The 23,240-nt window shown below is 43.8% G+C and overlaps 2 protein-coding genes across 3 annotated transcripts in view; one reads left to right on the top strand and one right to left on the bottom strand.

The window, feature by feature from the left end:
- Positions 1–306: 306 nt before the first annotated feature.
- On the top strand, positions 307–6,286 carry olfml2ba (olfactomedin-like 2Ba; the record flags this gene model as incomplete). Its single annotated transcript, XM_084436098.1, has 8 exons — positions 307–321; positions 517–639; positions 893–1,156; positions 1,441–1,548; positions 3,215–3,440; positions 4,219–4,509; positions 5,288–5,464; positions 5,658–6,286. The coding sequence occupies 8 exons, from the start codon at positions 307–309 to the stop codon at positions 6,284–6,286; spliced, it is 1,833 nt and encodes a 610-aa protein (XP_084292224.1).
- Positions 6,287–8,270: 1,984 nt separating this feature from the next.
- Positions 8,271–23,240, bottom strand: part of atf6 (activating transcription factor 6) — a 43,741-nt gene continuing 28,771 nt past the window's right edge. For both annotated transcript variants that reach the window (XM_084461626.1, XM_084461627.1), the window contains exon 16: positions 8,271–10,104. In XM_084461626.1, coding sequence (XP_084317752.1) covers positions 9,908–10,104 — 197 coding nt within the window. In that variant the 3' untranslated portion in view covers positions 8,271–9,907. The remainder of the gene's footprint in view (positions 10,105–23,240) is intronic.

The following is a 23,240-nucleotide window of genomic DNA, read 5'->3' as shown; positions in this document are numbered from 1 at the left end:
TTTGAATTCTCCATTAGGAAAACATATACATTCATTTAGAATTTTAGAATAGTTTTCTAAGCCTATTATAGTATATATTTTTAGAAATATAGCCTATTGTGTGAGCCATGCGCCTGTCGCTCGGCATAATAAGCACTTCGGCTTCTGACTCCTCCTCACCTCTTCAGTCAGGCAGGTCTCGCGCCCTCTGCTTCTCAGTGTAGTCACGCGCGCTCTCTCTTATCAGCGCACTCATTCGCAGGCGATGCAAACACATGGGACTGAACATCTGGGCCTCTTTCATTTAATAATTTCAGGAATCAGGATATGCCACGGGCGTCTGTAAAACATTTTGTACTTGTGAATGGACTATGATCATTAAAATGCAGGGAATATAATAAGTTAGAGAGACTGGCAGTGCATGAAAAAGTACAAATATATCCAGCAGTGTGGTCTGATCCCTATAACAGCATGGCTAAATTTGAGTTATTTTGCATCTGGTGCGCATTTTTTGCATTGTGCTCTGCTGCGCCAAAGGAGCAGACAGCGTTACCTGCCGAGGACGCAAAGTCTGGAAATAAATTTGATAAAGAGGAACTTGGAGACGAGAATGACACTCTGCAGGAGGAACTGGGCAACGAGAAGAATATCCTTACACAGGTAGCGTAACGTCGCCCACGAACCTCCAACAACAATTAATCAATTTAATGAGTAATTTAATTGTTTTACCAACTATGTCAATGCTGAATATATAAGCCTATTGTAAGCTAATATTTCAATACTGATAAAGAATAGGTGAATGCTCATATAAAATTATTCACTATTGCGTAAATTGTTGTAGCCTATTATCTATATGGAAAATGTATTGTGATTATACGTGGTGGAAAATGCGTGCGTCCTCTTTTCTTTGTAGCTGCTGGGTGATTATGACAAAGTGAAAGCCCTCTCGGAAGGCTCTGACTGTCGGTGTAAATGTGTTGTCAGACCCCTGAGCAGGAGCGCCTGCGGGCGGATCGAAGAGGGGGGCGCCACGGCGCAGGACTTCTACACAGTGGAGACTATCACATCTGGACCGGACTGCAAGTGCGCCTGCATCGCCCCGCCGTCAGCGGTGAACCCGTGCGAGGGAGACTTCAGGCTCAAGAAACTTAGGGAAGCTGGGAAAGATGATGTGAAGGTGAAGCGACGCTCTCGCCATACAAGACTCACAAGAGCCTACGACCACATGCCAGGGGCCAAAGTGGTGGACGCAGTAGCTGGGGCTATAATACCAGAATCCCATGGATTAATGTTCTCAGGGGCTATAATACCAGGATGACACGGATTAATGTTCTGATACAACTTTTACCAACTTTTACCCATTTTACCCAGAGGACTCGGATATTACTCGGATGGGCTGGGAATATGTTTGATGTTAACCTGTCTTATCTTAGAATGACGGATTCTACTTGGTCATTTCAGCTGTCCACGATCATTGACTTGTTGGAGGGATCCTTCTATGGCATGGATCTGCTAAAGCTGCACTCCGTCACCACTAAGCTCCTGGATCGTATGGAAAACATTGAGAGGGTAAGTCACACATCAGTGGAAGGAGGACGATACTGTACCTCACATACTGTGAAGAGTAGTTAGGCCACTGAACTCACAGGCTTAGATGGACAAGGAGTTAATTATTGTAGCCTCAGATGAAATCCCAGACTAAGAGCTGTGGTTGTGCAGTAAATTGGAAGCATTTGTGTAGGAGAAACTCCCCTGAGTTGGCCTCTGGACTCCGTATACCCATGGGTCTAATGAAATACTCTCACTGGGGCAATTACTCATTTTATTAGTGGTTCAATTACACTGCTTACCACAAGCGAAAGCCCTTGGAAGGTGTGTAGGTCTGCTCCAGGCTTTCCTGAAATGATCAATTAAAGTAACCATTTTTGCAATAGTGCAGTGAATACTAGCCTACTGCATATGGCATGCCTGGTGAACACCCTATTTGGTCATGCTCCCATTAGAAAACATACAACTTGATACAATATTTGTTGAAACACAGCTGTCCAGTCAATTTTGATGACTCCAATATAAACATATGGGGGGAAAAGTTTATTTCATTTTTGTAAAAATCCTACAACAGTGGTTTCTTTTTAAAAACATGTCCTTGGCTGTCAACTGCCATCCATGCAGGCGGTCTCTCGTGAGACGGCATCCCAGAATCCCCCAGCCCAGCGGCAGGAAACAGGGGTTCCATCCCAGAATCCCCCAGCCCAGCGGCAGGAAACAGGGGTTCCATCCCAGAATCCCCCAGCCCAGCGGCAGGAAACAGGGGTTCCATCCCAGAATCCCCCAGCGCAGCTGCAGGAGACCACACCCTCACTCCCTTTGCGACAGGAGAAAAGGAAACGTCGGGTCGAGCTGAATGACAGAGCAGCAGCCTATCAGAACCAAGAGGTGGGTGGGCGGGACCTGAAGGTGGTCAGATAGGTATCGCCAACAGGCCACAGTCAATGGTCCATAGACTCTCCACTGAGTAAGGTACAACAGGTCAATAATGTGAACATTATGTCAGCTGCAGTCTACAGATAATCCATTTAATTAATCTATGCTGAGAAAGAGAGAAAGGGAAATGTTAATGTGTGTAGAGAGTAGGCTATTGATAGATTCCACATGTTTCCACTGCTTACGTACTTTACGGTCATGCCAAGGAGTAGTGCATGACATAAGCTGGAAAGTGTTATTTTTGTCACAAACTGACATTAATGAAAATTGAAACAATGATGATTTTAATAACAGCCGAGACATTTTGTGCCTTCATTTAAAAAAAGGAACAAAAAAACAATCTACACCTCTCTCCTCTACCCATATAGTGCAATGACTTTAAATTAAATATTCAAATAATAACAGAGGAAATTTTGCGCCTTGTCTGGTGGGGTTTATTTTTCATACTGTATTTAACACCAGAACCTCTGGCTGGGGGGGGGGGCTGTGTGGACATTGACATGATTCATGAAGTATGTTCTCTCAAGAGTGTAAGAGTGTAATTGTTCTTGTCATAACGTATCAAACCAAACTTTGAGAATGAACAAAACACTGAAAAAGGAGAATATGAAAATAAACATTGTGATCTATGAGGAGGCTTATTTGTTGTTTTTTTCCCACCAAAACTTCCTTGAGTGATTGGATTTAGCAGGATACTAAACAGTTTGTTTTCCTAACTAATAAGGAATGGTGTGCTCTATCCTCTTGATAGGAGAGGTATGAGGAGATGTTTGTCGGGGGCTCTGGGTCCCCCAGAGGCCAGAGGGAGGGTCCCCAGCCCACCTCAGAGGCGACCCCACCGCTGAATCTCCAGGATGGGGCTGTCCAGGGGGAGTCTGGTCAGAAGAAGACCGGCCCCAATGGGATGGTTATCAGGGGAGTGACCTTCTACAAGTCTGACCAAATGGTTGCAGATGATGGAGAGCCAGGAGAGGACTGTAAGTCATATAATGGTTGTTGCACTAAGTCTTGTGTCCATTTTCTCTCCCACATAAACATAGTGTGATAATGCCCTATGATCATATCAGAACATAATCAAATATCTTTCACCAGGCTTTTAGTCAAAGGGACAGATGTTATATCAGTTGGCAATGTGTTCTGTGCAACGGGAAGACTGGCTTTCCCAGTATTCCCTTAAAATGCATCGATGGAACACTAATACCACTATAGAACAGCTCAGTGGCCTTGTGTTTAGAGTGTCCGCTTTGAGACTGGGAGGTTGTGAGTTCGATCCCCAGCCGAGTCATACCAAAGACTATAAAAATGGTACCCATTGCCTCCCTGATTGGCACACAGCATCAAGGGTTGGAATTAGGGGGCTACATCACCAAATGATTCCTGAGTGCGGCACCACTGCTGCTCACCGCTCCCCCAGGGGATGGGTCAAATGCGGAGAACAAATTTCACACACTCAGGTGTGTGACAATCATTGGGACTTTGACTTTGATACTCTACACTTGGGAGCTCTTTACTCTACTGTGGGTCACACAGCCACCTGGCCTCACAGTCACAAGACGCTAAAGGACATTTACATTTTGTCTCTTTTACTTTACTGTCTCTGTGTATGGTTGAGCTGTAGGAATTCCCCACTGTATCAGTTTACTGGCTTGTATCTCTTTTTAAATGTGCAGTTACTATTGTAACTGAAACCTTTTTATATAATCATTATTTCATTACATTTTTGGTCAAATTTGTCAACCCCCTCTCCCTGCATAGTTCTTGAGTATGATGGATTCAGTGGTGACGGCCCAATTAACCTCTTCATCGAGGAGCAACTCCTGCAACACAGAGTCCCTCCCTCCAGGACTAGAGGGAAGGCGGGGCGCAGAGCAGCTAGGCCAATGAGCACAGGCCCCGGGGGAGGCGCCAGGAAGACCAGCCAATCAACAGCGCCTATTCCAGAATCAGCAACCACCACCGCTGCCATGAAAACCCCCTCTGAACACATGGTTACAGATACTACGGTCAACATGGTACACACCGACTTACCCACTAGGAAGACCGTTGGTCAGTCTCTTACCAGGACAAGGAAGTGGCCCCTCCCTATGATGGTCAAGCCAGCCAGCACATCTGCAAGCATGGAGGGATCACATACAACAGTGACCACAACCATGACCACCCAGACCCCAAGAAGCACCCAGGAATCACCCAGAACCATGAAACTGGAAGAACCCATAACTGTCGCTACCACTGATAACACCCCAGGACCAACCCCAACTACAGAGGGCCCCACCACCACTACCAGAATGGCCAGTACAATAGGGACGACAACAACAACTGCAGCCACCCCCACTGCTCCTGCTGTCCCCACAACAACCATCTCCTCAGAGTCCAGTATTACATCAGCAGCACCCCTAACATCCCCCTCCCTGTTGAGCGTGCCTCTGACCACACAGAGACAGCCCCCCACCACCTCCTCCTTCACCACCCCCCCTTCCACCACCACCACCACCACCACTACCACCACCACCACCCAGACAAGATCGAAGAAACGCAAGTACAGCATCAGCTGGGACGAGGAGGAGATACCGCTACCAGTGGAACCACCACAGAACTATGGAGAGAGACCTACAAGGAGGCCTGGTAGGTTTTTATATCAGTTCCTAATGGTGGCTGCTTCTAACAACGTTGTTCCTTCATATATGTAGGCCTACTGTATCATATGCATGTAAGTGTGTTTATCTTTTTATTTTTGAAATTCCGTCCTTTAGTCCTATAAATCAACTTGTAAAATAAAGAAAACTAAAGAAGGCTCTCTTATAATAACTGAGTGTGTCTGCAATAGGGGAATGTAAGGACACTCTGGCCACAATCTCAGAGCCAGTCACTCACAACAACTACGGTCGCAACGAGGGGGCGTGGATGAAGGATCCTCTGGCGAAGGATGACAAGATCTACGTCACCAACTACTACTATGGAAACAACCTGCTGGAGTTCCGCAACATGGAGGTCTTCAAACAAGGTGGGCAGACAAACCGTCACTGAAAATGGAGACAATACTCAACACCATCTCACGCAAATTTAGGATCGTCTTCGAAAATGCGATGTCTTTCAAATATATTCAAGTTTGATGACATTGTCTTATCTTTGATCTTTAGTTTGTCCTTTTACAGTATTTTATTCTTTCTTTTCCTGTTTTTTTGTTTACTCCCTAGGCCACTTCACCAACTCGTACAAGCTGCCATACAACTGGATAGGGACTGGCCACGTGGTCTACCAAGGAGCCTTCTACTACAATCGTGCTTTCTCCCGTGACATCATCAAATTCGACCTGCGCCGACGCTACGTGGCGGCCTGGACCATGCTGCACGACGCTGTGTTCGAGGAGAGTGCATCCCCATGGCAATGGCGCGGCCACTCCGATATCGACTTTGCGGTGGACGAGAGTGGTCTGTGGATCATCTACCCGGCGCTGGACGATGAGGGTTTCCTACAGGAAGTTATAGTCCTGACCCGGTTGAACCCCTCAGACCTCAGCACGCAGAGGGAGACCACGTGGAGAACCGGACTCAGACGGAACCGATATGGGAACTGCTTTATTGTGTGTGGCGTCCTGTACGCCGTCGATAGCGACAACCGCAAGGAGGCTAACCTTGCGTATGCCTTCGACACACACACCAACACTCAGATGATTCCCAGAATGCCTTTCACAAACAACTACACCTACACCACACAGATAGATTACAACCCCAAAGAGGGCCTGCTATACGCCTGGGACAATGGACACCAGGTCACATATGAGGTCAAGTTTGCCTATGTAGACTCCCTGGAAGAGGAAGTTTAAGATAGCAGTATTGTATTAAATTGAAATAAAAATAGCAAAATTATTTTATAGTATGTTAAAGTGGATTGTAGATCAGTCCACAAGGCCATTCTTGTTGTGATGTATTCAACTTTTATGAAGCTAAGTGTTTTGTTTTTTTCATTAACTATGTGAAATGGTTGTTTCAACCCATACAGCACGTTGTTCTGTATATACTGTAATATAGAATCATTGTGAGATACATGAATGTAGAGATGTCCAATTAAGATCGGTAAACAGATTTTAGGTATAGGTACTGCATTTGTAACGCGCTCCCCATCCAGTTGTTACACTGGCCCGGAGCGCCATTCACACACCAATGGCGACAGCTGCCATGCAAGGCACTTGCCTGTTCATTGGGAGCAATTTTGGGGTTCAGTGTCTTGCCCAAGGACACTTCGACAGGTAGTCAGGAGAAGCCGGGATTCGAACCACCGACCCTACGATCACTGAACGACCCGCTCTACTGTACCTCCTGAGCTATACCACCGCCCCATTCTGTTTTGAAAGTTACAACTACAACACTATTCCATCCTCTCCAGCTCTCTCCCATCAATGCCATTTTCCATGACAGCTTGTGATTTATAAGTTGACATTATTTTGTTTTATACACCTTTAAAAAAAAAAAAGTTTTCTTGTATACCTTTAGTCTTTGAATCTCTGTATAGGCCTGCGCTGTGGCAATCTCACAGATAGCTGTTGACCTTTGTCTTGTGAAAGCACTTATTCTACTCCCTCCATATCACATTGTACTGTTTTGAAAAGAGCAATAAAGGACTGAAAATACAAACGGACACTGCCTCCTTTGAGGGTTTTAATCTACCGTTGAAATTGAAGTGACTATAATGACCTCCTGCAAGCAGTAATCTAATCTGAAGACAGATCAAGGTGGATCACAGCTTTCAGAATGGAACCAGATAAAACACACACACAAAAAACTACAAAAGAGACCCACAGTACCAAAGAGCAGAGAGAACATTCCATTCAGTCATTTTCCTGGGCTCTTACCAAAATCAAGTTACAGTAGCACAGCGCTCTGCTGAGGGGCCATGCAAAATCCCTGTTTTAGAAACCTCTTAAAAATTAAAATGAATAAGCCTCATCATGTCCACTCAGAGATGCACACACATCATGTAAATCCAGTGTTTTATCAGGGGGAAGTTGGAATTGTGTTCTTTGCTTCTTGAATAAGCATAAAAAGAATGACATTGTTCTGAATCAAATGCCGTTTTTGAAACAAATAAATGCACATATACTGTAGTATACATTAATCTGTTAGTTGGATGATTCATGATTCATATCAAATAGTAGGGATGCACCGATGCATCGGCCGAACATCGGCATCGGCCGATGTTGGCCTTGTTGACTGCCATCAGCCCATCGGCAAATAAAATGACATTCACCGATGGTAGTGGCCGATTCTTTTGTTGCAAAACGCTTGCCGCAGAAAGTTCCATTCCAGCTACACTGTGGATACGTCGTTTTGCTTTGCACAAAAATGTATATAGCCTAATCTTAAAATATGATGCCAGAAATAGTTCACACCTAGATAAAGGTACCTATTATGCAAATGTGAAAATTGGTGTTTTGGAACCAAACACTTAATTTCTTTGTTTCCCTGGCACAAAAGGGGGAATAAAAATAAAATAAAATAAACATAGGCCATCGGCCGGATTGTTATTTTATCAGGGCATCGACATCGGCCCAGAATTTTGCAATCAGTGCATCCCTATCAAATAGCATATAAAGATGTGAAGGCTACTCAAAGACCACACTAAGTATACTATAGCAACACTTATACTATATTAGCCACAAATACTCATTGAATAATTTTTTTGTGATCAAATCTTTATTAGTTATCTTATGTTTTTCCCAGCACAAACACAACAAAACAAAATATACATACGCATAGACCTAGAGTGAGACCCCCTCATCCCCACAAGAACCATGAAACCACCCCTTCCACAACAAAGGCAGCACAGCCAAATTCACCGGCCTCTCATAAACTCTAAAGAATGACCATACAACAAATCCACTGGGATTTTTCATGGGGCTCAAAATACACCAGTTATGCATTAACTCACACAATATTACCGGACTCACTGAAATAACTCATCACTGTCCTACTGTTTCAGCGCCTGTATGCATGGCTGCAATAAATGAACACCATGAATACTTGTCATGTTCTTGTAATGTTCTTTGACTAAACAAATAAGAGAATTGAAGCACAAAAACACCAAACAGAAAAATTATAAACATATTTTAATAAAAAGCAGAAAAAAAAGACTAACTGAATCTTAACCCTAACTGAATCTTGTACATGTTCATGAAGAGTGCAAGTTCTGGATGTAATGTGTGTTGATGATCATTTCAGTAGGCAAAATAGTCTGAGTACAGGGATGTTCTGAAAACAGAAAATGTTTTATTTTAAGTGCAACTGGGACAAGTGGACGGTCAAGTCAAACAGGTTACTATGGAAATCACAAAGGGTGCTGTAGTGCCCCTTAGTAGCAATTGTCAACAACATACATTTGTATATATAAATTGACAAAATCAATTTTCAACTGCTTTATTGCAGCCATCACCACATAACATTTGGGAAATAATATAATTGTTCCCAGTACTAATTATTGTTCCCAATAATAGTAGTATTAATCATAATAAATATCACATACAATATTATTGTTGGCCAATAAGCATACTTTTTTGCTTTTAGATATTTACATTTTTCATTTTGGTGATGTGGCTTCTATTCCAAAACAGATGGCAATGTAATTAAAATAACTACAGTCTGGCAATGTAATTAAAATACATATAACTGCAATACAGTAGGTTATTCTTTGAAGTATATCAACTAAGCACAGTGCAGACTCAAAACCAGTGAAAACTTAGAGCGTCAAAAAACAGTAAAAAAACAGTGACCAAATCACAGATTCTAGTGGTTGGATTGCTACTAGCTTTCACAATTTTCTTCCTGAGAGTAGCCTCTATAGTTTATTTCTCCATTAAACCCTCAGCATCATTCGACCATTATATGCACATGAAAAAGAGACAAATAAAGAGTGATTATGGAAGAAATCCATATATATATATATATATGAGAGAGGGGGAGAGAGAGAGAAGAGAGAAAAGGAAAGCAGAATGTCAGTCTTGGGGGGGCACTAGGGGGTGAAAGTATTGTTATAACAGGGTGAATCAGGCCTCATTGCTCAGCGATAACCCTAGAGCAGGGATTCTGGGGTTGTTAGGAACAGTCCGTTCTGCCACACAGAGTCAGGGCCAAGTCTCAGGCCCCCTTTAACAACCATGACCCATACCAGAAACAAAACAGAACAGCCACCTGACACCAGCTATTTGGTCTTCCAGTCCCCCTTGTCGTGACTACGAAGTTCCTCCAATTCAAGGTTACATAATTCAAATACAGTATCTATGTTTGGTCAAAGATACTTAATATACTATAGTACGTTTTGGAAAAAGAGTGTATGATCTTCTTTTTAAAAAAAAAAGTCCTGTGAAAGTTAAAACGTTCCATGTTTTTGACTTCGATGTGTTCAGTGTGCACAGATTGGCTGGTAACAGAGCTGCGTCAATCGATTGCGGAGTTTAGGCGGAGCCCATGAGAACGGCCACAGGAGGCTTGGCCTGGCTGTCCGCTGGAGAGGGCGGGTAGAGGGTGTCGGTGCGGTTGACGCGAAGGAACGGAGGGATACTGGACGTCTTGATGTGGAGAATCCTGGTGGCTGTGACCTCGCAGTCGATCTGCATCATCACCTCAAACTCCTTGTCGTTTATCACGCTATCTGTAAACAACCAAAGAGAGAGACAGACAGAAAGAGAGAGAGAGAGAGATCAGCATTTAGGAAAAAACAAACTAATTACAACTCAGCACAATAGCATGGAGAGAAAACGAACATACAACCAAAGTCAAAAGCAACACAGCATTGATAAGGGTTTCCAAAATGTGCAATGGATATGTAAACTCTCTAAAACAAGAAACCAGGAGGCTGTGGGTGGGTGGAACGGTCAGGAATGGAGGTTTATGTCGAGGGTGGTACTGTAAAGTCTTAAGGGTTGTGTTGAGGGTGGTATTCTCAGGAGGTGGTACTGTGTTAAGGGCTGTGTGAAGGATGGTACGGTTGGGATTAACGGCTGTGTGAAGGATGGTACGGTAGGGATTAACGGCTGTGTCAAGGGCCGTACGGTAGGGATTAACGGCTGTGTCGAGGGCGGTACGGTAGGGATTAACGGCTGTGTCGAGGGCGGTACGGTAGGGATTAACGGCTGTGTCGAGGGCGGTACGGTAGGGATTAACGACTGTGTCGAGGGCGGTACGGTAGGGATTAACGTCTGTGTCGAGGGCGGTACGGTAGGGAAAAACGGCTGTGTCGAGGGCGGTACGGTAGGGATTAACGGCTGTGTCGAGGGCGGTACGGTAGGGATTAACGGCTGTGTCCACGGCGGTACGGTACGGATTAACGGCTGTGTCAACGGTGGTAGGTTGGGATTAACGGCTGTGTCGAGGGTGGTACGGTAGGGATTAGGGAATGTGGTGTTGGACGGCGAGGAAGCAAAGTTCAGCGGTGAGTCAGACACTGGCTCTCTCTCCCGTGGAGATAAACACAACAGTTATAAACAAAGCAAAGACATGCAAATCTAGAGCAGGAAGAAGATAAAGAGGGCAGGGGGAGCGCGCCCTGGCGAGAGAGAGAGAGAGTGAGAGTGAGAGTGAGAGTGAGAGTGAGAGTGAGAGTGAGAGAGTGAGAGTGAGAGCGAGAGAGAGTGAGAGAGAGAGAGAGAGTGATCAATGACAGTGAGGTTTCGTGTGAGCCTGAGGGACTGCAGGACTGCAGATGGGCCAGGTCAGCACAGCAAGAAAAAAAAAAAAAGGTGTTGTTCCACTTCAAATTCACACTTTACATCACAGTCACACACATTTCCATATACAAGGTCATCTTCAAGTAGTGTGTCTTGCATGCAAGTAATTAAAGACTTAATGCATTTGGGAAATAGGACTAGGAAACTAGTGGACACAGAAAGCTCTTTTCACCAGCATTACCTGACGACCATTTGGAATATACAGTTTGCCTCAGTGCTGTGTTTTATTCACATACAAGAAGGTACAGGCTAGCATCCTGTGTGGAGCTATTATGCTTACTCACACACAAGTGTTAAAAATCTGTCAAAATGAAGTCACGCGATGACTTCAGTTCTCCTGAATGAGCCTGCTTGTAAAATCTCTCTTGTTAAGACAGACAAGCCCCAAGAAGCATGCAGTGAACGGATCCCTGCGATCCTGGTAGGTTTAGAACCCTGCTGCACCACCGAACACCACATAGGCATCTCCTATTATGGCTTTGTCTGTGAGACGCGCAGGGGGAGAGTGGGTGCAGAGTGCCATGGTAATGTACACCATATGGAAAGTACACGAGCGCTGCACCTCCTCTAGATTTACTGCACTCTCATGACCCACAAAGGAAGCCGGAGAGAGCTTTAAAACGCCCGAGATGGTTTAAGGTGGCCTCGATCCTCCACGTCTTTTTCCAGAGACACCTGCCAAAGGCGTTGGCTTCTACGGCCGTCCCCACGGGGGTTAGCGTACTGCCGAGGCTCACCGGGGCTCATCGGAGGGAGGGGGTGCTGCTGCCTAGTGATGGCTCTATCCGCAGACGTGCACTCCCTCCACGCGCACGTCTTTGGAATGGAAGAGGAGGTAGCGCTGCGTGAGACTCTTCCACTGTACTCCTCCTGCTCCTGGTTCAGCCACCGGGGCTTTCAAATGGTTACAGTATCTGAACAGGTTTCTGGGAAAGTCCTCCCAGAGAGAGGGGCATCTACCTTGTCACGATACAGTATGTCCGTCTCAGGTGCGGCTGGAGATACAAGTTGGATATGATACAAGCATCACTGCACACTTGGTTGAGCTCTTTTGTAGGGGTACAGAAACCAATTGTGAGATAATAGTTATTATAGGTTATTCTTTAGTTTTTCATCACCGTTTCAATGTATCTTTCTATGTACTTTGTCCATATGCGACTAGAACAAACACCAGTAGAATCGTCATTAGGGGATCAGCGAATGGGGACCGCAGGGTGACACAGCGCAAAACCACTTTCGCTCAGTCATCGTTTTCAATAAAGGGGATACATTTTTGGACAGCCCCAACAACTGAAATAAAAAATGATCCAAAAATGTGTAATGTAAAGAAGAAACACTGGCTGAAACAAAAGCAAACCTGCGATCACTGATCACCGATCATGCACTTGTGCATGTACACAGACAGAGGAAAAGGCACACATAAATAAACATAAACCTGTACACTCAAAGACTATGCACACACATGCATGCACACTGACACACACACTTAAACATGAATTAATTAGTGAACATACATGATAAATGGACTGCACTTATATAGCACCTTCAACCTTAACAGACAAAGTGCTTTATAATTGCGTCTCCATGGTGGCCAGCTGCCATGCAAGATGCCAGCCTGGTCATTGGGAGCAATTTGGGGTTCAAAGTCTTGCGATAAGGACACTTCGACATGAGGACAGGACAGCTGGGAATAAAACCACAGACCCTGCGGTCATTGGACGACCCGCTCTACCTCCTGAGTCACAACTGCCCTCCCACGCACGCACTCTTGCGCACACACAATACGCAACATATGGCTGCAATGTGATATCATTATTCTATGCTCATGTAAGGAATGTCACTACTGACTAATACTATGTGCTCACTTTAACTAATGTATTTTGGTAATGATGAGGGCTGGGTATCGGTACTCGATACCTTGTAGTACAGGATCGAAACAAACTGATACCAAGTAGCATCGAAACGTCTTCAGTCAAACCAGTACTTCATTCGATCTTTTTTGTATTGAGATCTAGGGAAAAAAGATGTTGTAATATGGTCAAATCACCGCAAGCGTTCTTCAATTTAATGCGACGCGTGATTAAAATATACGCCTATGGCGTATGGTAAAAATAAATGAATAAAAACGCAGATTTCCCCCATTACCTAGCTAGCTAGTAGCTAGCATTAGCAACCCTATTGTAATGCATTGCTTAGTGCATTGGTTACTTAGTGGTAGTTTTAACTTCTGTAACAGCGAAATGTGTTTAGGCTAATGTTATTAACTAATGTTATGCTTAATGTTAAGACCCCCCTAGGCCTACTACCACCACAACTGCTACTGCTGATGTTGCCACCCCCAGCAGCAGCCTTGACACACCGTTCACATTAGCTGCAAGGTCACGGATGAGGGATGACTAAAAAATGTGTCACTGTCAGTAGTTATATTGTAATAAATGCAGTTTGATACTCTTTTAAACACTTTCAAAATGTATTCTTGTAAAAATTATTTGAATGTGGGAGGATTGATGGCATTTTACACAACTGAATGCTTCCATTCACACGATTAGTGTTCATTTGGTATCGGTATCACTTTAAGGGTACTGGTATTGGTATCGTAATTTTTGAAAATATACCCAGCCCTAGTAATGATATGTAATGACCATTTTAAGTACTGTAGTGGTTAACGGTTAACCAGGGGTCGCCAAAAAAAAACTGTAAATGAGGGAAACCTCAGTGCTTTACAAGTATAAATAGAGATTTGAAATGAATTAACATTAGCTAGAAATCCCATATGCAACACATCTGTCATGTTATTGTAACTTGTTACAATGTTGTCTGCATTGTCCCTGACAAATAAACTACTAAATAAATTGTCTAGGACATGACAAAACAACCTAAATTCTGCTCCACTGATTGTATGACCTAAACATGGAGACAGGGCTCACAAAAGCATACACAGCCACAGGGCACAACTTCAAATAGCAGGACTTTGAGCTAGTTGCCAACTGCTCTGAAAGGGGTCCACGTTTGCAAAACTAACTTTTTAATTGTTTTTGCATGTACATTTGAGTCTCTGATGGGCCTACTAGCACAAAGAGTATGAAGTGAAACAACCCATTGTGGTCAGCCGAAATGAAAACATTATGAAAAAAGTCAGTCCCTGCAAGCTGTTCAAATCTCCTGTGTCACTCTACGTCAGGTTTGGGGACCCCGCTAGCTAGCATAATGTCTACGCACGGAAAATGGATGTACTACGCAGCACAGATCGTCTCCCAAGCTCAAAGAACAGAAGAGCCGAGTGGATGAATTGTATTTCTGATGGCAACGTTCCTGCTGAAATTGGCAAAACACTGGCAGTGTGTGCTAGCCATTTTTTGCCCGATTGCTTTTCCAACCTGGGTCAGTACAATGCAGGATTTTCAGATAAACTCTTTCTGAATGATCAAGCAATACCAGCTGTCTCTGGAAATTATTCAGAAACTGTAAGTAATTATGCTGTGTGTTTGTTTGCATATAGTACTAACGCTAGCTAGCTGACACAAACAAACTCTCCTTTTGCCTCAACCCGGATGCTCGTCTCATCATATGTTAGAGTAACGTTAGTGGTTCATTGAGTGGTAATTAAAAATGTTAAGAAGTGGACATATGGTGTCATATAGCCTGGTGGTGTCTAGCTAGCGAATGTAGCTAGAGGTAACAGCATGCAACCGTGGAGATAATAACATGGGCACTAACGCAATCGTTCAGTCAGGGAGAGAGGACAATGAAATTTTTCACAGTGGCATCAAGTGTGTCACAGTGGCATCAAAATGCTCAACGACCTGTTTTGGGGACCCCAAAGACTTATATTTAATTGTTGAAAATTAGCATAATAGGACACCTTTAAAGGCTAGCCTTCTTTAGTGTGCGAGGTCTGTCTCTCCTTCTCTTTCCCTTCTACTTGTTCCACTTGGAAACATTCCAGAAAGTTCCTTCATGGCCTCTTCAGTGGCAGCAGCTCACTCAAATGTGTGTGTGTTGATGAAGTGGCAGGGACTGACAACATGACATTAGTGGAAACTAAAGAGGGGCATATCTGACTGTGTGTTAAACTGGTTCGGAACATACATCAAAGAGAAAGTTCGGGAGTGCAGCCTTTGTCAGTTATGGCCCAAAGCTATGGAACACAATACCTATAGATATCAGAGAAGCCAGCTCGCTGAATAGTTTTAAAAGAAAGCTAAAAATGTTAGCTTTTAACTAGCTCCTTTTGCACTTGCTGGCTACTGCACTTTTTTTTCTTTTTTTAAATGTATATCTCCCATACACCATTTTATTAAATTGTAATTTTTACATTGTGCATGTGGATTTCTGACAGTAATTTGCATGATAATTGATAAGTTTGTGAATTTGAAGTACTTTTTCTATTATTCTGCTCATTGTGGGTCTGGGTGGGATAGGTGCAGTCTGGCTCACACCTAAGCAAGGTTTTACCAAGATTTAGAAAAATCTGGACACATACTGACGTGTACTGTGTTAAAAAGTTCAAGCCAGGGTGATTGTTGCAATAGGTTTTAAGCCACTGCCAATTCTTTCAGTGCATAACCCATGGGAACAATATATTTTAAAAGTCCAGGATAGGTCCATGTATTATGGTTTGAGAACAAACTGTATTATTGCATGACCTGTGGGAGCAGACTCTCATTGACAGGACAAAGTGAAAGAGGGAAAAATTAAATCAAGTAACTAATTGATTAGAAGGGGTTAGTACATTTCAAATTAACTGATTGATCACAAGTTAGTACATTCAAGGAAAAGAAAAGCCAATTACATTGTATTTTACTTGATTTCTTATCTTTACCTTTTTATTGTGTTTTATCTTCCATCTTATTTTCCTGCTTTTTGTTTATTTAATGTCTATTTATATGTGAAGCTTGCACACTCTCTGTTGTAAAGCACTTTGAGCTGCATGTATTTCTATGAAAGGTGCTATACAAATAAAGTTGACTATTATATCAGGAGAAAGTTGTTTGCAATGAGATGAGTTGTTTGAATGAGGAGGTTTACTTACAAATTTGTCAGCAACACCCTTCCCCTTAAGGAGCCCAACAACCAATCTGATTTACCCCTAAATATCTGGTTTGGCAGTCCATACAAAATGACAAAAACAAAACAGGCAAGCAAAAGGCAGCCAACAGTAATTCTACAGTACTACAATATAAAGGGCTGATAGGGATTTATCTTGTACAAGACTCATTAGCAGCAGCAACAACACAAAAAAAGTTCAGCCCAAAGAATTGGGCTCCAGTTTGGCCAGGGGCGGGGCCAGGAGCCAGGGTTAAACATCTGGTTTGCTATATAGATTCTGTCTCTGGTGGTTTGGGTATACTGTAGATAGGCTGTGAATAGGAAAATCTGATCCCAACTACTGCTTACCCTCAAACCCCTGTTAGTCTGCACCTTTGCTGTGCACCAGAGAACCCAAAAGAAGGGAAAAGAGACTGCAGGGTGTGTGTGTGTGTGTGTGTGTGTGTGTGTGTGTGTGTGTGTTTGTGTGTGTGTGCGCGCACGCGTGTGCGTAGTAACCCACAGTGAAACCACCTGTAATCAAAAATCTACGTCATCTCCAAAGATTCTTTTTCCTCCAAACATGTCACTTCCAATTGATTGAGCTATTTTCAAACTAAGGAGATCATTGGATAAACAGAGAGAGACCTCACTCCTTTTAAGGAGCCAACATTCAGCCAGAAACCAGGACCATAGCAGTCAATGTAGACTCACTTTTACAGAACCCCTCAACCGTAGACATAGCCGTCAGACTGAAATAGCCGATAGCCTACATCAAAGCCCAAATCCTCAATAGCATATTATTGTCCAGGACAGACCAAACGATCGCTCCCTATTAGCAAAGCCTATCCACCTCCGCCAGATGAAAGTCATTTAGCGAGTGACGTTGGGGGGGGGGAGCGGGCATTCCTAAATGAGAGGCTGACAGAGCTGGAAAGAATTACCTTCCACTCTGGAGTAATCATGCTATTGAGAGGGACAGAGTTTTTGCTATTCTAAGGGTCTCGCCCAGCTAAAGATGAACATTTCCACGTAATCACTTTGGAGTTTTCAAGCACCTGGAATGTTCATTAGAGAGCGTGTCATCTGTGACATGTGGGACTGTATTTGAGTGGTGGGAGGGCCAGCTGTGCCACTAGAGACTCAACCCCCCCTTGCTGAACAGGAAAAGCTGTCGTGTGGGACAGTCTCTCTAAACAGGTATACGTGTCTGAACTTTAGGAACATAAACTCCGCTCATTAGGGTCGGGATCCGATCACCGAGAGCAGTCCTCAGAGCCTGTACAATCTAGTCTGTCAAACAGAGATGGATCAAATAGTTAATTTACAGTGGGAATGCATATTGATGTGCTCCAGATAAGCCATTGTAGCCTTGATGGAGGGTCAACATGACCAAACCATTAGACTAAATCTTAACAGACTACAGGTTCTGAGTAGTGTACAACAGACTGTGAATGCACCCACAACAGTCCAATTTATAATAATAATAATAATAACTACATCATCATGGCATTGTACAGACTCCACATCTTCTTCTGAGCACTACTATTGTTAGGGATTCAAAGCAACTGGCTTTCTCCGTTTAGCTGGCTGCAGTGGACCATCTGACCAACACAGTCTTTGCATTCCTGCCCGACAAGACCAACCAAGAACAATGTTTACCTTCATCCATCTTCATCTCCTAGCCCCCCCCTCCCAAGAGTATTTGCTAATCCCCTCATCTTCCCTGCTGAGTAAGAGGGTCTCCTCCCTGGGCTGAGTGCTAATTGAATCTGATGCCACGGTCAGAGCCAGACAGAGAGAGGAGAAAGCATGGGAAACGTAGGGAAAGACAGAGATAAAGGCCCAGTTGAAAGGCCAAGAACAACATATTGGTCTCTAGAATTCTTCACTCTCCCCTATCAACCCATGTGTCTCTATAAACACCAACCCCTGCCAGGTCAGAGGTCGCTGGCAGCCTTTCATCATTCAATAGGGAGTAATACTAAGACCTGCATTGACGACCACAACAACATGAATGTGAACCATTGTGTTCATGTTCTTTCGCATGAATTCATGATTAATAATGATTAGTGATTCAGCAAGAAAAAATGGAACACTGAGATAACTGCAAGGATGACGTTATGGAATTTAAGGCCAAACAAAAACAGTTTCTTGGTCTGAGGAAAGACTTTGGATGCAGTGCGGGACCATTGGGTCACCCAGGTCTTTGAGAGGTGAACCGGTTTGTGAGACGAGAGGTCTGATTCGGAACAGCGAGAGGTTTTACAGGGCAGCAGCGGGCCGGACAAATTCAACAGTTGACTGCTCTTCACGTAAGGGGGGAAGGTATAGTCTGAGCAGGTCAATGTAGCTGGTTATTGAAGAGTACTCAATAAAAACCAGGACTGTGATGAGTCTTGTGCTCGTTCACTCACTTCTCCTCTTTCCAGTAGCAATAGCTTTAACAGCCTGATTACAGTACTAGTGGCAAGTCTCTGAAATGAAAGAGGGCCTACATCTAGATTTATGCTAAATTGTCTCATCAATTTCTCACTGAGGCTTCCTGTCTTGAGGTGTGTGTGTGTGTGTGTGTGTGTGTGTGTGTGTGTGTAAGAGAAGGAGATAGAGATTGGATAGAGGGTTGACACTTCGCTTCAATGTGACTAAATATAGCCCAGCATATAATCAGAGGCTGAGGCATCAGAACAGGGAGCAAATGATGGCAAACCAGGAAGGTTCTGAGGAAGGAAGACCAGGCACCACACCAGATGTGCGTCAAGCTGCAGAGTTAAAGCAGTGCTTCGTTCTAAATCTTCCTCTCCGTCAACTGTGCATATGCTGATAAAAACAACATTATTTGGTGGGTATGAATTTGATAGTCTGCGGTTTCTGTGGCTTCAAACGAGCGTGAGGGTCTAATAGCCAATTTGCAGACACCGTTTGTATGCCACATGAATGAATGAGACTTTTATTTAATATGAATGGACATCACAATTATCTTGGAACAATGTATTGGTTAAAAGGGTAAAATATCTAGAATTCTAAAAATCTAAAAATGTGGATCTTGGCTTTATACAAGAAACTCACCTGAAAGAGGCATATATTCAATAGATTCAATCGTAGATTCAATAAAAGGACTTACAAGGTCATAGCTTTCTCATGTGCTTCTAATAAATCTAAGGGTGTATTAATTGTAGTTAAAAAGAAACTCTTTAAAGTTTAAAAATCATAAAAGCTGGTGGAGATATGGAGGGTAGGTTCTGTTATGCAACTGTAACCCTTAAAGGAGTAGTAAAGGGAAAATGCATGTTTAGCCCTGTTTTAAGGTTACTTATGATCATATACAATGGTTCAGATCAAAACGTTGACAAAACTAGCACTTTTGAGAAAGTCTGATAATTGCTCTACCACCGTTTTGGTCATACAATGGATGTGGATGGGCACCTTGAAAAATCTTTCAAAAACATGTTATAAGTGCTAGTTTTGTCAACATTTTGATCTGAACAATTGTATATGATCATAAGTAACAGGGCTAAACATGCATTTTCCCTTTACTACTCCTTTAATGGGACAAAACTTTGCATGTCTTCAATCTATGCCCCAAATGTATTCAATTCCCTTTTCTTTGACATGGTGAAGCAGAGGCTGTTGGGATTCACAACTTCGGCTTATCCTGGGAGGTGACTTTAATTTGTTAATAGACCCTCCTATGGACTCTACCAACTCTAATATTTCTGTCTGTAGAACTTCATCCATATATTTTAAAACATTTTTACAAGACTTAAATATTGTGGATGTCTGCCGTCTGTGAAATCCGTCCACTAAAGATTTCACCTTCTACTCTCCTCGCCATTTTTGTTTTTGATTGATTGTTTTTTTTTATTTCCCCAGCTTTCTTAAAATATGTATCTTATGCATCTTTTCTACCAATGGTTCTGTCAGATCACTCCCCCGTTCTAATCTCAATCAATTTATTACCTAGACCCACTGGGGCCAAAAGGTAGCATTTCAATATATCTTTATTGCAGAATGATGAGTTCCTGACTAGAATTAACAGGGAAGTTAGATAATTTTTGGAATTTAATTCTCACCTGGGGATTGACCCACATACCCTCTGGGAAACAACAAAATGTTGCATAAGAGGTATTTGTCTCTCCTTTTCTTCTCATTTGAATATAATGCGTAAATCTGAATTACTAACTTTGGAGAGAGAAATCTCGGGCTTGGAAACCCTTCAGAAATCTGCCTTCTCTGAAGGAAGACATAATGAATTGGATGCTGTTAAAGCAAGATATAAAACATTGTCTACTTCCAGAGCTGAATTTTTACATCTCAGAACCCGACAACATATACATGAAAATGCTGAAAAGCCTAGCAAACTTTTGGCATGGAAACCTAAGCAGTCAGAGAAACTAACATCCATACATATAATAAAAGATTCTGCTGGGGATGTACACTTCCTTCTGAAATTAACTCAGCATTCACCTCTTTCTACTCTAAATTATACTCTTCTGAATCCCAGAATGACAACACTACACACAGGTCTTCTTAAACTCCCTGAACCTCCCTATGCTTTCAGTGGAATAAGCTTCATCCCTGGAAGCTCCTATCAGTTTGACAGAACTTAAAGATGCTTTAGATGGTATGCCAAAAGCAAAATCTCCAGGTTTGGATGGCATTCCTCCTGAGCTACTAACTTGTTTTATGGGAGGCAGTTGGCCCAGTTATCTTAAAGTCAATAAACTATTCACTTATATCTGGCACCTTTCATCGAGACCAAAAAACTGCATTTATCACTCTTCTTTTAAAGAAGGGGAAAGATCCTCTTGAATGTGCCAGCTATAGGCCTCTTTCCCTTTTAAACTGGGATCTTACATTTTTGCTAAAGTTCTATCACGCCGACTGGACACGGTGATTACGCATTTAATACATCCAGACCAGGCCGGTTTCGTTAACGGTCGTCCAGCTTCTGACAACATCCGTAGACTATTACATGTTATTGAATTCTCCTCAGCTCAAAACAGGCCTTGTGCAGTTCTCTCACTGGATGCGGAGAATTCGTGGATTTCAATCGTGTGGAGTGGGATTACTTATGGGCGGCCTTGGGACATTTTGGCTTTGGACCTTCTTTTATTAGAATGATACGTATTCTCTACGCTGACCCCACGGCACGCGTCCAAACTGGACACCCTGGTGCATCAGAGTTTACGTTACATAGATCTACTAGACAAGGCTGTCCGTTATCACCTGGTTTATTTGCACTATTCTCAGAGCCTTTGGCACAGGCTGTAAGACAGCATCTAAACATATCAAGCATCTCTATAAAAGGTACCATTCACTCCATTTCTTTATACACAGGTGACATTCTGATGTATTTGTCAGATTTAACAAATTCTGTCCCCCATGTTCTCAACCTCTTTGAGGACTTTGGTTCTTTTTCTGGTTATAAAATCAACTGGTCAAAATCTCTGCTGATGCCTTTAAATTCTGCTGCAAAAAAGCTAACTTTTCCGTCATTGCCAATTACTTTGGAGCACAACGGTTTTACCTATTTGGGGATATAAATTAGACCTAACCTTTCTTCTGTGATTAAAGACAATTTTAATTTAGCACTTACACAAATTGGAATTGATCTAACCAAACGGTCCCCTCTTCATGTGTCTCTCCACGGACGCATCTCTGCCATCAAAATGAACATATTACCTCGTCTTAATTTTCTTTTTCAATGTTACCTCTTCCATCCCCTCCTAATATGTTTAAAGAATTGGATGTAATATGTAGATGGATGGATGGATGGATGTAATATGTAGGAATTTTCTATATAACACAATGCTAGCGGACCTACAGTGGGTCCCCGATGGATGCTCCATCACCATTCCACCGGTAGTTAATTGTCTATATCCTAGGCCCTATCCGTCGCGTCATATTGGGTCGGGGGCAGTGGAGCCCTCTCCGGGCTACCCACCTGCCCCCACCGGTGAAGACCGTGTTTCTCTAGCCCTCTCAGGGGCCGATTTGTGGGGTCTGTGGTGTGGACAGTGGTGTGGTGGCAAGACTCCGCCCCCTCACATCATATTGGGTCGGGGGCTGTGGACCCCTCTCTGGGCTACCCACCTGCCCCCACCGGTGAAGACAAGTGTGTCTCTAGCCCACTCAGGGGCTGAGTTGTGGGATCCGTGGCGTGGATAGTGGCGTGATGGCGAGACTCCGCCCCCTCGGGTCAGAGCTGGTCGTGGACAGTGTACCTCTCTCCGGGCCACTCACCTGCCCCCACCAGTGAAGACCCTGTCTCTCTAGCCCACTCAAGGGCTGGGTTGTGGGGTCCGTGGCGTGGTGGCGAGACTCCGACCCCTCGGGTCAGAGCTGGTCGTGGACAGTGTACCTCTCTCCAGGCCACCCACCTGCTCCCACCAGTGAAGACCGTGTTTCTCTAGCCCTCTCAGGGGCTGATTTGTGGGGTCCGTGGGGTGGACACTGGCGTGGTGGCAAGACTCCGCCCCCTCACGTCAAATTGGGTCGGGGGCTTTGGACCCCTCTCCGGGCTACCCACCTGCGAAGACCGTGTTTCTCTAGCCCTCTCAGGGGCTGATTTGTGGGGTCTGTGGTGTGGACAGTGGCGTGGTGGCAAGACTCCGCCCCCTCGCGTCATATTGGGTCGGGGGCTGTGGACCCCTCTCTGGGCTACCCACCTGCCCCCACCGGTGAAGACCGTGTTTCTCTAGCCCTCTCAAGGGCTGATTTGTGGGGTCCATGGCGTGCAGCCACGCACAAAACAATTACAGTGGAACAGTCACATTGGACAGACCAGATGTATTGCTTAAGTGTTTGTAGCAGTGAGTAGAGTCTGTCCTCTATGTCACCCGTGTGCTTAGCCTGGCGTGGAGCTCCCACACTGCCCTCCAACCGGTGGGAATTAGAGATCTGTAAATACTAAGTAAGACGCTGTCTGTCAGGGGGGAGTCTGGAGGGGCAAACACTCAGGAATAATGTAACGCTCCAATGTCTGGATATGGAACAACCCTAAATCTAACTGCAGCCGGAGAGAGACAAA

This window comes from Borostomias antarcticus, assembly GCF_949987555.1.
Source record: "Borostomias antarcticus genome assembly, chromosome: 3".
Taxonomy (NCBI): domain Eukaryota; kingdom Metazoa; phylum Chordata; class Actinopteri; order Stomiiformes; family Stomiidae; genus Borostomias; species Borostomias antarcticus.
The sequence above is the reverse complement of the archived record's forward strand: the minus strand, read 5'-3'. Positions and strand labels throughout refer to the sequence as shown.